At 28.5% G+C, this 13,888-nt stretch overlaps 1 protein-coding gene across 1 annotated transcript in view; it reads left to right on the plus strand.

The window, feature by feature from the left end:
* The window catches only part of LOC132919660 (growth hormone secretagogue receptor type 1-like), a 168,782-nt gene extending 158,850 nt beyond the window's left edge, over positions 1-9,932 (plus strand). Inside the window, exon 4 of the mRNA XM_060981425.1 lies at positions 1,249-9,932. Within this exon, the coding sequence (XP_060837408.1) occupies positions 1,249-2,089 (841 nt within the window). The 3' untranslated portion in view covers positions 2,090-9,932. The remainder of the gene's footprint in view (positions 1-1,248) is intronic.
* The last annotated feature ends 3,956 nt before the right edge of the window (positions 9,933-13,888 follow it).

The following is a 13,888-nucleotide window of genomic DNA, read 5'->3' on the forward strand; positions in this document are numbered from 1 at the left end:
TATATTCAATATTTATATACAAGAATATGTTATATTATATCATATGTATGGTGATCGGTCAAAATATCTCTGAAAAAATCAAATGTCAAATATTTTCAAAAAAAAAATATCTCCTGAAAATAATATCATACATGGTAAAAATATACATCTCCAATAGAAAAAAAAATAGATGAAATCTCAATGTTAAAAATGTAAATTAGATTAGAAACGCAGGAATAGTTAGAATGCAGCAATATAATTAAAATTAGAGATTTTATATATTCTTCTTAATATTTAACGGCCGTTAAAAAACCAGGAATGTGATTAGAATTTTCATTATGACCATCGTTATATTAACCTATTTAGTATTTTTACAAACTATAATCTAACTTAAATTTTTGTAATTAAATTGGTATATAATGTAACATAATACCTTGAAAATGTATATGAATATTATAGAATACATCCTACAATGCATATTTTCTATTACATTAAAAACTTTATAAATGTTCGATCACCTACCTACTGTTACGTGACCAGTCGTTTTTGAGTATTTTAAGGGGAAAAGACCAACGGGCAATTATTCAGTATTAACTATTATTAAATTTAGTAAATGCTAAATTTAATATGACAGGTAGTTAAAAAAACGACAGTAAATTCCTTTATCGGGTTTTTCAGTGAAGTGGGTGGAATATTAGACTTGCCCATTATTTCAAGTTCACCACGTCACTGCTAAACACTATTACTATCAAATGCTTATTTCACCGTTTTTTACTTATGCCTTATATCGGGTATTATATTTCTTTCTCGAAATTTATATTTTGGAGATATTTAGACCGGTGAAACTTGAAATCTAACCGAAAAATTATTATTGTAGTGCGTTAAAATAATCACAGTTCGACTTCCATATAACGAATAAAGTTTAATTTTAAGTCATTTGTAATGTTATAATGTATTGTCTACGAATACGTCCAAATACAATGCAGTGAAATCTCTGCTGACGGACACTTCCAAAAAGTGGAAAAAATTTATGCGACCGTGAGTGTCCGGTATTTAGAGGTTTCTCTGCGTACGTTTCGGACGATAATATTATAATATTAAGCAGTGACACTCAAATATTATGACATTACGACGAGACATGGTCTTGTGCACAGCTGCGGCTTATGTCATTTTATACGACAAATACGATATACTAATCTTCGACGCGCACGCGCGCGTGCCATGTCGGTCGCGCGCTCGCGCACGCGTGTTTTTTCTTTGTGTCCGCAGCCCGATGCTCAGGCTACCCGACTACCACTGGGAAGAGTACGTGGACGGTACGCTGGTGCCGGTGTGCCGTACCGAGGCGTTCACCGTGTGGCCGGTGCTGTTCTTCGTCGGCACGATATCGGCGTTCTTCGTGGTGCCGCTGTTCGTGCTGTCCGTACTGTACGTGATCATCGCCCGGCACCTGATGGCCAACCCGGGAACAGTGGCGCCGAACACCAACCGGGCGGCGCTCCGGTACCGCCGGCAGGTGGTGCTCATGCTGGGTACCGTGGTCGTGTCCTTCTTCATGTGCCTGTTACCGTTTCGGGCGCTCATCCTGTGGATCATCCTGGCGCCGCCCGACTACAACATCATGGAGCTGCTCGGCGTCAAGAACTTCTACCTGCTGCTGTTCTTCAGCCGCATCATGCTGTACATCAACTCGGCGCTCAACCCCATCCTGTACAACCTCATGTCGTCCAAGTTCCGGGACGGGTTCCGGCGGCTGTGCGGCCTGCGCCGCGGCCCGTGGGGCAACCGGCACCTGGGCCGCAAGGGCACGGTGACCACGACCTCGGCGCACGCGGGCGGCTCGGCCACCGGCGGCACCACCACCACCACCACCACCGCCACGTCGAGCGTAAAGAGCGACGGCGGCAGCAACGACCGGACGACTGCGGCGGCCACGGCCAACATGTACGCCCGCATGAAACGCAACGGCGTCACCGTCGTGTCGGCGATCGACCGGAGCGGCCGGACGTCCGACGCAGGCGGCCGGCACATCATCAAGCGGTTGAACAACATGACCGCGGCGGGCATGCTGAAACTACATCAGCCGTCACCGCACGAGAGTTACGTCTGATGCGCACACAGCTATAATAGTAGCCGTCACCGTGATGAACAGATGATCAACTGCTTATTAAATATTTGTTGTGATAAATATATAAATATTGCGTGCGTGCGTGTGTGTGTATGTGTGTGTGTGTGAGTGTGTATGTGTGTTATATACTGTTGTTACGATCGAAACATTGGCGAAAATCTAGTAAAATTGTTTTATAGGGGTAAACGGGACGTTAAAAAGTTCTTTAGTTTTTTCTTTTTTTCCTTTTTTATGATTAATGGGCTTTTAAAATCACAAGCAAATTGAAATTATATTATTAGGTATTTTTAATAACTAAGACATTTATTTTTAAGTAAAAACAATTGCTATGTTATAATAGCCCGAACACTTCGATAAGGTATAGTCCAATTGCAACCCTTTTAATGCTAAGTGGTGAGATTTCCTACCACAAAGTATTCGTAGAAAATTTAGAATATTTTTTCTGTTGATATAACATTATTTAAATATTCAATCACACGTTTATTATTTTTCTATAAACAAGATTCGTAAATCTAAAATATCAAAATTATTTTTCCAATAACTTCTAAGGGTTCAATACAATTTTTAGAGCTCTAAACGATCTTACCAACCCCTCCCAACCATGATTTTTGCCAATCGATCGAAAATATAGTTTTTGTGGTGTTTTAACGGTATTCGGTATATGAAACGACTGTTCCTGGACCGATCTAATATTTCTATATAGAATTCACGTTTCAAGTCCAATATTTATTATCACATACAAGAAATTAATAGTTTAAAGTTAAAAATAAGATAATCTCAATATTAATAATATTCTGTTGAATCGTAAACTACTCGATTTAAAGATTTTAAACTACTTAACACTACAACCTTCAACTATAAATAATAAACTAAAATAATTATTATAGAATAATTATAATTCTTAATTATCACAATTATTTTTGTGTTGGGTCCATATGATCGATGAGATGGTACAAAATTAGGTCTATTGATTTCCATAGTTCGAATGCACAGGCTTTACGTATTTGCATTTATATTTACATTTATTTGTGACGATCATGGAATATTACAATCGACTTCCATGTGAAAGACCCTCTCACAGATATTGTATAGGTAGAAATTTATCTAGGAATAAATCTATATTTTAAATCATAATAATATATAGTATATTTCTGTACGCGATAGACGATTGACATAATAGTTATACATATAATAGGTAAACCAGTGAATTACTGCAAATCGTTGTTGTATATGATAAACAAAAATATTACTTACTCTAATAAGTCTAATAATATTAAGCACATTGATCACGTGTAGACATATATACCAATACCGGCAATACCCTAATGGTATAATACCATAACCGAGGTTATCACGGTCACACAACAGATGTGTTAACATAAATCTTACGATACCTATATACAACTTGAATAATTTATATATATATATAGTATATACCTACCACAGTAAGCCCCACAAGACATCACATTGTTCGTTATTGGTCCTCTCCCCCTTTCTTCCCCTCTGAACCTTTTCAAGTATTGTCTCCTTCAAATTCTACGCCACATATCACGCCCTTACATATCTCCTGTCGATTTTTTTTTCGATGATTTTTACCCATTTTTACCAATTTTTATCGATTTGTATTTATATACCTTTGTTACTATGTATAACAATAACACATGTGTATTTATAATTTGTAATATAATGTAATACATGACTACATGAGCCTCTCCGGAATTCGTCCACACAAATTACGCATACCTATTACAACCTACAACAATAATAATACTACTATAATAAGTATATAATGTGAATACCGAATACATATATGGGGGGTTGGAATTCAATCTCTCTTTCTCCGGTAAAGTTTTATTTAAAAAAAAAAAAATTGTTTTATTTAGACGTTATATCCAAGTAGACCATTAAGATTTTTATAAATATCGATGTCAAATACTACTATAATAACGTCATAACAATAAATTTACAATATTTTATTTATTAAAGATAATAATATTTAATGTTTTCCTTATAAACCGCCCCCGTCCACCCAATTTATTTTCTGTATATTATGCGTGCCTTATATATGTCCCTACATTAGTCTATATATAAACAAATACAACAAGAAATATGTCCGAAGTATTATGCGTTTAACACAATATAGATACTTACCGGATGTACAGTAAATATACGTTAATAATATTGTCCTGTTAATAAAATACTGCCATAATATAGATAATAATAATTTTCCGTTTCCGTTTCTGTGTATCAAAATTCACAATACATAATATTATGATACATTTCCACTTAATATTTATACAATAATATACACATATTATAAGTTGCATTTCGTATTCGTATACATTGATTTATTAATTTTTAATCAGATTTTTTTTTCCTATAAGGTTTATTATTATTCATCACATTATATTATATTGAGTGCTCGTGATTCAAAACGATTAGTTTTGTAGGAACACGCATTACGATATACTTATATGTACTCAATTAGTTTTCGAACATCAAAATATTTATGTTTGAAATTTATATTTTCTCGAGCGGTACCTATCCACTTTAATCAATTATTACATAGGAGATATGTGAACAAGCAGTTATTCAATAAATTTCGAAATGTATTAATTTTTATATGGCCAACGGTCGTTTTGCGAAGTTTACACACAGAAACCATATGAAAGTAATTTTTTTTACTTCGACATTTTTATTTGACGTAAAAATATATAATTTCTTGTATAATTTGTTTTCAATTTTCTACATGTTTTACTTCCATGGTTGATAATATTATACTGTAATACGAATATTTTTGTATGAATGAATAATACGCGAAAAGCGTGCACCGCGTAACCGTAATGAATAAGTTCTAAAACCAAAGATAATTAGTCTCACACTAGAAAAACTTAATAAATAATTGTATGGTGTAAAATATAATACATATATTTTTTAAAAGTCTGAATTCTCGCCGAGTCTGTGTACAGTGGTAATATATCAATACATCGCTGTACCTACGTTGTACGCAAGCCTTTATTACGACGTTAAATTATATTTAAACGGATTATTTTGTACATTTATATCGGTATTTAACAAAAATAAATAAATTTCCAAAATGGTTTACATTTTTTATAATATACTCGACCTGGGCGTATCCAAGTCAATTAATCGGATTATCTACCTAAATATTTATGCTCGTTTTATACATACGCGCACATTTTAAATATGTACCTACGTTTATATCGTTATCCCTTAATCGTTGGACGAAATACGCTATGATTAAACCACGCTATCACTTATATTATGCAGTGATATTTTAACAAAGTTTTTTTTTACATATAACTATTATAAAGACCTTTGAATACCTGACTGTAGACGTTTTATATTGAAGATAAATAAGAAGGTAAAAGTGTTAGACGATCGCACATACAATTTAAAATACATTTTTTTTCTTAAAACTTACATCACGAATTGTATAAAAATCTATTATTTGAATAATTTGACAAATCAATACGCTCTCCAAAATAGGCTACGGATAATTTGTTAATTTTTTTCATTGTAGCCATAGTTCCAAAATTAACTAATTCAAAGTCGATTATTAAGATGCCAGAGACTCATGAACAACGATTAAATCTCTTTTAATAAAGTGATTAATTTCATTAAATATTTTTTTTTTCAGTCGAGTTGAGTTTATACTTTATTTTAAAATAAATATATTGATATATATTATATATCATCATAATCACTATTTAACGTTGTCAAATTTGTAGGATGTTCTGATGCATATCTAAGGAGATGATATACCGCGGCAAAATTACCCTACCTATTTCTAAGTCTATATATAAACTGCAACAAATAAAAATTTAACATTATACAAATAAACAATTTGCGACAAAACCGATAAGATACCTTATACAAATCGCGGTAAATTTTGTTATATACTTACTATATATACTATAGATACATACCGACATATAATATACACGTCTATCGTTCAATTAGGTATACACTATAAGTGTTTTAATATAACTATATTTTGAATAGAAAGATTCATATTTTCGTTGTTTAAGAGAACGTTATATCCGTATGTGTTGTCTCTGTCTTACTAATGTACATCATAGCGAATTTGCGTTCAGCAGAACACGTTTTGTGATGTTAGCTTTAATATTGGAATAAAATATATACCTACCATCAAATTTAAAGGTAAGTATATTATCTAGACAATGGTATATGCTTTTATTGATATTATCATTCTAAAGTGAGTTATGAACATTTTAAAGTTGTAGTATTGTACATAGCTATAACTCACTTTAAAATCATAATATCAATTAAAGCATACAACATTGTCTAGATAATATTCTTACCTTAAAATGTTTAAATATAATAATAGGTAAATTTACTCAATTATTAAAGTTACCATCATAAAATGTGTTCTGCTGAAAGCAAATTTTCTATGATGTATGTTAGTAAAATAGAGACATGATGTGTTTACAGCGGGTATAACGTCCTCTTAAGACCAATATTATAATCCTACGTGTTTTACTTATTTTTGATTCATATTTACATTTAAATTTTAAATTAGTTAAACATTTTGATTGTTTGCTATTCTAGCTAAATATTGTTGTAAATATCATATTAAATTATATATTATATATTAAACGACACAGCACTGCTTTAACTTCATCTACTACTTACATCTAAAATAAGTAAATACGTCTTAAGTAGTATTATTTATAGTAAGAAAACCGATATTTAGTATATCGCGTTAAAACTTAAAAATAAATTTATATAAATGTATATATATAACCTAACTACTAGAGTCTATAGTGACTAGACCATTATATAATAATGTATATGTTTTCGTATCTGTATGGTTTTTTCGCAGATTGTATGATGTAAATTTTTTTTTTTTTGCCGCAATTGAAATATCGACTTTTAGAAAAAGGGTAATTTTTCTGCAGTTTACGTAAAGTCCATATTTATTGCAATCTATCAATTTTAAAATATAAGTATATTTTAAAACACGTTATCATCAACAATTTTCGTCCAACATTACTTACATATATATATATATATATATATATATATATATATAATTATAATATCATGTCCTTTTATTATTAAAAACGGCTTTCTTCCATAGCCCAAAAAACTATAGAAAAATTGAAGGATTTTAAAATATTATTTTTTTAGAAAATTTTAAACAAACAAATTCACAAAAACTCAGTTTTTTCAGTTTCTTGAGTATTTTACGGAATTTAGATCACTAAGGATATTGATATAGAGAATCTCATAATAACAAGCACGTGCTTATATATGTGTGTGTGTGTGTGCTTGTGTGACCTCCGGTGCTTTTTAAAAAAAATATCTAGCTAATACTATACAATATTAAAAACACTATAAAATTATTATATACGTGTTAATCTCTATATATATTAGGTATATATAATATGTATAATTTTAATATATCATCCTAATAATACGTAACATATATTGTAGACTGTAGTACATACCTATATACCAAAACCTAAGTACATATGTAATATTATCATTACGTTTTTTATAGTTCCTTTACGTGTATATTTGTGTGTATGTGTGTGTGTGTGTGTGTGTGTGTGTGTGTGTTATGATTAATCAACATAATTTATATTTTATATTATTATACATTAATATGTATACCTATTATATTTATACCTATACATGCAAATGTGCTCGGTGCGCGGGTAGGTAGTAGGTACCTATAATGGGAATAAGTCAATTTTGATCGTTCGTCGATTATTTTGTAGAAAATTATGTTTTAGGTACTTACCAACCTAAAATTGTATCACATTAGTTTTATCATTGAATTGTAATTAATGTTTATTGTATTATTTCTGGTCTTAAATTACTCATAACAGTACTAAATCAATTTTACTGTCATAATAATCAAACATAAAATAAAAAGTCTCGTTGTTTTTTGGCTGAAAAATAGCAATTTTTGATTTATTCTCTTTAATAGTGTTAAGTATATTTATTTGTTCGTTTTTAAAGCATATTTTTATTTTTTACCGCGATAATCACACCATAAATAATATAATGTTACACTATAGTAACGCTTGCCTCTCAACAATTACAAATTTATACCGTGTAACATTAGGAAGAAAATATATATTCTAACGGTAAAATTGTATTACCCATGCTCAAAAATAAATATAATATACCTATACTGTGTATTCACATCATTTTCATGTATTTTATATTAAAATTGAGATGTTTCTAATTTTATTTTCATTGTTTAGTTTATTATAAATTATAAATAGCATGATTTACTGCTTATTGATGTGGATAATATTTTCAACTTTTCAAGTATGCCTAATGGCTAATAATTTATTTGTATTTATAATTTAAAAAATGATTTAATCTATATAAAAGCGTTTAAAATTTTTTTTAAAGTTTACACACAGGAAATATGTTAAGCATGACAAACACAATGATAATCAAAGACTATTTAATTTGTTTGTAATTATAATGTTACACGGTGAAATTAGGGTTTTTGAGGGAGCTAATCCACATTAAACACGGTGTGACTAATGCCACAGTGAAAAATTAAAACAAGCTGTCAACGAACAAAATATACAACGATTAGGTACTACTCCTTTTTACCCGCACACCGACAAATAACGTATTATAAATAAGTATGTAAATTGTATTATGTATACAGGATGATTTACCAAAAATGCTCACCTCCATTTTTCTTCATTAATGCAGTTAGACGGTACCTACCTACTCAAAATCTAATTTTTAAACATAGTTAGGTTAGGTACTTATAGAACATATTATTTGTATTTTCATATTCTTGAGATTTTTTTTATTATTTAAGGAGTGTCCTGTGGAGATTCAAACATATACCTATTTTTCTATTATATTTAAATAATTTAATAGACAATTTGTTTTGAAAATTGTGACATTTTAAAATCGAAATTTAAACTTGTAGTTTTTGAAATATTTAACTTTGTGCACTAAGGACAGTAACTAGTACGTCTATAATAGGTAATATGTGGGGAAGACATATAGGAATATTATGGTGAGTTTAAAATTATAGTAATTAATATTAGTACCTAGGTGTACCTATTAAAAATTATAATTTGAAAATATGGTCCAAATATAATAACACTAGATTCAATCATATAATATTTATTTTGTAAGACCATTTTTCAAGGACTATTATCTTTCATATAAAAATGTTTATAACTAAAAAACTGAAGGTTCAAATTTTTAATTAGGTTTATCAATTGATTTTAAAAATAGAAATCCATTCGCCACAGTACACTCATCCATACCTACCTAAGTAGTACATAAAATCTTCAAAATTTCAAGATATCGCTGTTAAGCGTATTTAAAAATGTCAGAAATTTCAATAAATTCATTATTAATTGAAAAATGTGGGTACGAGCATATTTAACACTGTATGACTTTTGTATATAATATTAAATGGCATATGTGATAACAACAAAACGTTTGCAAAATAATTTATATAAACATTATACACTAAAATATAATATAATATTTACCTATTACCTACTAGGCATATAAAAAGTGACAACCGAAATAACATATTATTATATTATATTCCTTCATTTAAGTTTTATTTTATGTACATTTCATAATTTTTTTATTTTTTAATTATAAGAATACTCATAATGCTGCATTACATGTTTTTTATTCGTTTATTGTTTGTAATTACCTACTATTATTATTTTTTTATTTTTTAAGTGTATTTTTACTTTTTACCGATTTATACCTTTGATTTAATGTGCGTACAAATTTTACCAAAGTCAATATATTAGAGGTTATCTAATATCTATATAGTTATTTCTATTATCTACATTATTATATTATATACCTAATGCCTAATGCCTAGGTACCTGAGTATCGACGCAGGTACGTATCTACAATAGAACTATAAACTACAAATATTTCCTTGTTGAAAAATAAACCTACACTTAACTAATTAAGGGATACAAAATCCAGTTTATATAAAAAGTACTGTCTGTAATAATATATAATAGCAGAACAGTACAGATGATTGAATGGAATCACTATTTATACTTTTATCGACATTTATCTGAATACCTAATGGCTAATGGTTTTAATGTTAGTTATTATTTAATACAGGGACAAAATTTCAATGAAAACACGGGGTGCTAAAGATTCTTATTTTTTTTAGGAATTTATCTTATTGAAACGGATTACACAACGAACAACTCCATTTCTTGATATTTTCATATATATTATATTTTATTACACAATCTAAAAATTTTTTTACAATCAGCGTAATAGCTAGGAATGTAGGTGTTGGGTTGTTTATGGTTGAATGAAACCTTTTATTAAAGGCTTTCCAGAAATAATTATGTACACTGTACATATTATAAGTAGGTAAATATATTATAATAGATTTTTATTGAACATATGTGTCTATTGGTTATTTTAAATTTAGTTATATTATACAACTTATATAAAATCCGAATAATAGTTTATCATATACCATGGCATAAATTATGAGGATGTTCAAGATCAAAATCCGGGAGTGCTACTGAAACTTTGGGGAATCATAAGTTCCTACACGAGAGTAACAGGTAGACAATTAAATACGTTAATTCCTACACAAAAAAAAAATGTACATATGTAAGTTCCTACACAGTAAAGAACAGGTACAAGTGTAAGTTGATTTAACTACTAAAATATCGATGTTGAAAATACACGACGAGGAACCAGTTTGTGAAAAATATTGCTCGTATAGGACGCGTCCTCCTTCACTAAATTTATTTTCTACATTTTGTTTTATTCGGTCGAATTATATTTGTCAGGAACGTCGGTAATCGGGCAAAATCGGCAAGTACTCGTATATATCAAACTTTGAGTAAAATTTAAAATATTTTATTAAGTATTTATTAAATATGCACATTTTATGTAATTACCTCAAAATATGCAATTATTATGCATTTTGATGCAAATATGCAAAAATATGCAAAAAAAAAATTAACAGTAGAATCTACGTTTAACGAAACGTCAAGATATTTAATCAGAATTATTATACATCAAATGTAGAAGAAAATACAATTTCATAAAAATCCGGCCCCTAATCATAATGCTTAATATTCTTTTTATGTTTTTTATATAAAGATTCGTCTTTGGAAACGAGTTGTCCAATTTTACGTTTCACCTATATTAATAATAAAAAATTATAAAAAATGAATGTGTATCATGATATTATTATAGATGTTTTATATGCACTTGAAAAAGATGATTTGTGTGTGCTTCGGTGAAATCACTAACTTCATATTCTATTTCCATATCATCCTTCAAAACGCGATGGAGTAATCAATATTTTAATAATTTAAATATTTAATACTGTACAATATTTATTACTAATAATACATACTTCGTGTTCTAAATGAAAAATTGCTTCAAAAGAGCAATATTTTTCGCAAACTAGTTCCTCGTCGTGTATCCTCAACATCGATACTTTAGTAGTCAATTCAATAATCTAAATGATATTATTAAATTTCAACGTTTGAATGTAGTTATATTTATATACATAATATGATAGAACTATAGTCTACAATACAAAACAGCAAACTTATCCAATTTTTATGTAATATAATAATGTCATGTTAAATGTTTGCAAAATATGAATAATACGTACTGCATCATCAAAAATCACAGATTCTTTATAACCTTGTGATGTTTTTCCGATTATCAAATTATTAGCGAATTTTTTGATAAGCGTCATCATAATGAGATCTATAAGACTGCGAGTTTTTATTTTTAACGAATATCAATCGTTATATTTTTCGAACAAAAATAATATATAAAATGTACAAAAATCAATTGTTATATTCCATGGTTACGTAAAAGTATATAGGATTATTATATCAAAATCATCATGAACGAGGAACCAAATATATTACATTTATTTATATGAGACGTTTTGGTGGATACAAATATTATTTTAAACGGACATTATTTAATACCAAACCATAGATACAAGAGAATGTAGAGGGAAAGACATGGTTTTAAGCTAAAATAATTTCAATCAATTACAATGTAGACAAATATATTACCTTGCTCTTGCATTTTTTTAATTTAATACCTACATACATTTAGTAGGTATTTAAATCATATTATTTATGTTAGTATATTTATTTTATATAGTATAGAGTAGTGATATAATGGGTCCATGGACAGACTTATACATTGTAATAAAGAGTGTCAAACGATGTATTTAATCTCAAAATGCGATTAGGAAAAGCCTTAGAAAATGATATTTATGAATCATCTATGTAACTTATAGTAAATTATGAGGTGAATAAGTGATTAGCGAATCATACAATTTTACATACAAAATAAGATGTGAAGTAAGCATTCTATTCCCCAAAAAATTATTGAAAAAACAATTAGTTATTATTTACAAATATACAGAATCTATATATATATACAATACACCAGTATGTTTTAATTAATCAGTAAATCATTAAAACCTGATTTTAAATACGATGTAATTATGTATTACTATAATAGTTCCAAAAAAAACTTCAAACAGTAATAGGAATGTAAAACATTGTATTTAAATAACAAAAATTTCGAATTTAATATAATATAATTTTATAATATTGTATAGGTAATTAAGTTATATTATATGTAATTATAATAAATAATTAATGTTCTAATCAATATAATAAAAAATTAATTATTCCATAAAATATACGAACTATTATGATTTTATATGTCTTACACATGTAAAATAAACTTTTTTAAATTTTATTTTATTTTTGTACGGAAAATAAAAAATTACAAAATATTGATATAAAACGAAAGGCCGACGGTTTCATATGCAAGCTAAACCGTTTTTAGAGGCATCGCAAGCAACCTTCACATGTTCACTCTTAAAAATACGTAAAATCAGTTTTTTACGGCAAAATTGTCAAAAAGTGACGAAGGCCGATAAAATAAAATAAATAAATCGAAGATTCAAGTAAATTGTTTCGGAAATATTACTGTCAATGCGTGTAATATTTCGGATATGATGATTAACAGATTAATTGTAATACCTATTATAGTATTGTATCGAGTACGGAATAAGACGCATACATATATATATTATTCTGGAATGAGAATAAAAATTAATTCTATATTTTCGAATAAATTATGCTTTTTTTAAATTTTTTTTATAAACGTTTCATGTAGTATACGGCTGAAATAAACAAAAATCGATTATATAATTTTCTTGAGCTATTAGCAACCGTTAATATTTAAAGATTAAACCAATATTCTATTCTAAACAATCATTTGTCATATAGCAAGTGTAAATTAATCAAAATTCTATACCATATAAATATTTTATCAGTAATATTAAATCAAATGTTGATGAATAAAACAACTTTTTTTTAAGGGGGTCGCATTACAAAAAAATAAAAACGGAGGGTCTCGATCCAAAAAAGGTTGAAAACCACTGCGATAGACAAAAGGTGCTAATTTTATATTTTTATCAGGGTAATAAATATACTGGATTCGGGGCTGTGCATATAATAGAATATTTACAATTAGAATAGTCCTACGAATAATAAGATATAGATATGGAAACCCAATGAAATATTTATACAATTTTTAAGAAATTCCGTATTATCTATTTACAATGTATAAATTATAGTATGAACAGTATTTAAAGTATCTTTAAATTTAATTCCAGAAATATTATACATCTACAGCCTTGGATTACACCATCTAACTATAAATCAATTTATTAGTTAAAAACATTTT

The sequence above is a fragment of the Rhopalosiphum padi genome, chromosome 2 (assembly GCF_020882245.1).
Source record: "Rhopalosiphum padi isolate XX-2018 chromosome 2, ASM2088224v1, whole genome shotgun sequence".
In the NCBI taxonomy this organism is placed as follows: domain Eukaryota; kingdom Metazoa; phylum Arthropoda; class Insecta; order Hemiptera; family Aphididae; genus Rhopalosiphum; species Rhopalosiphum padi.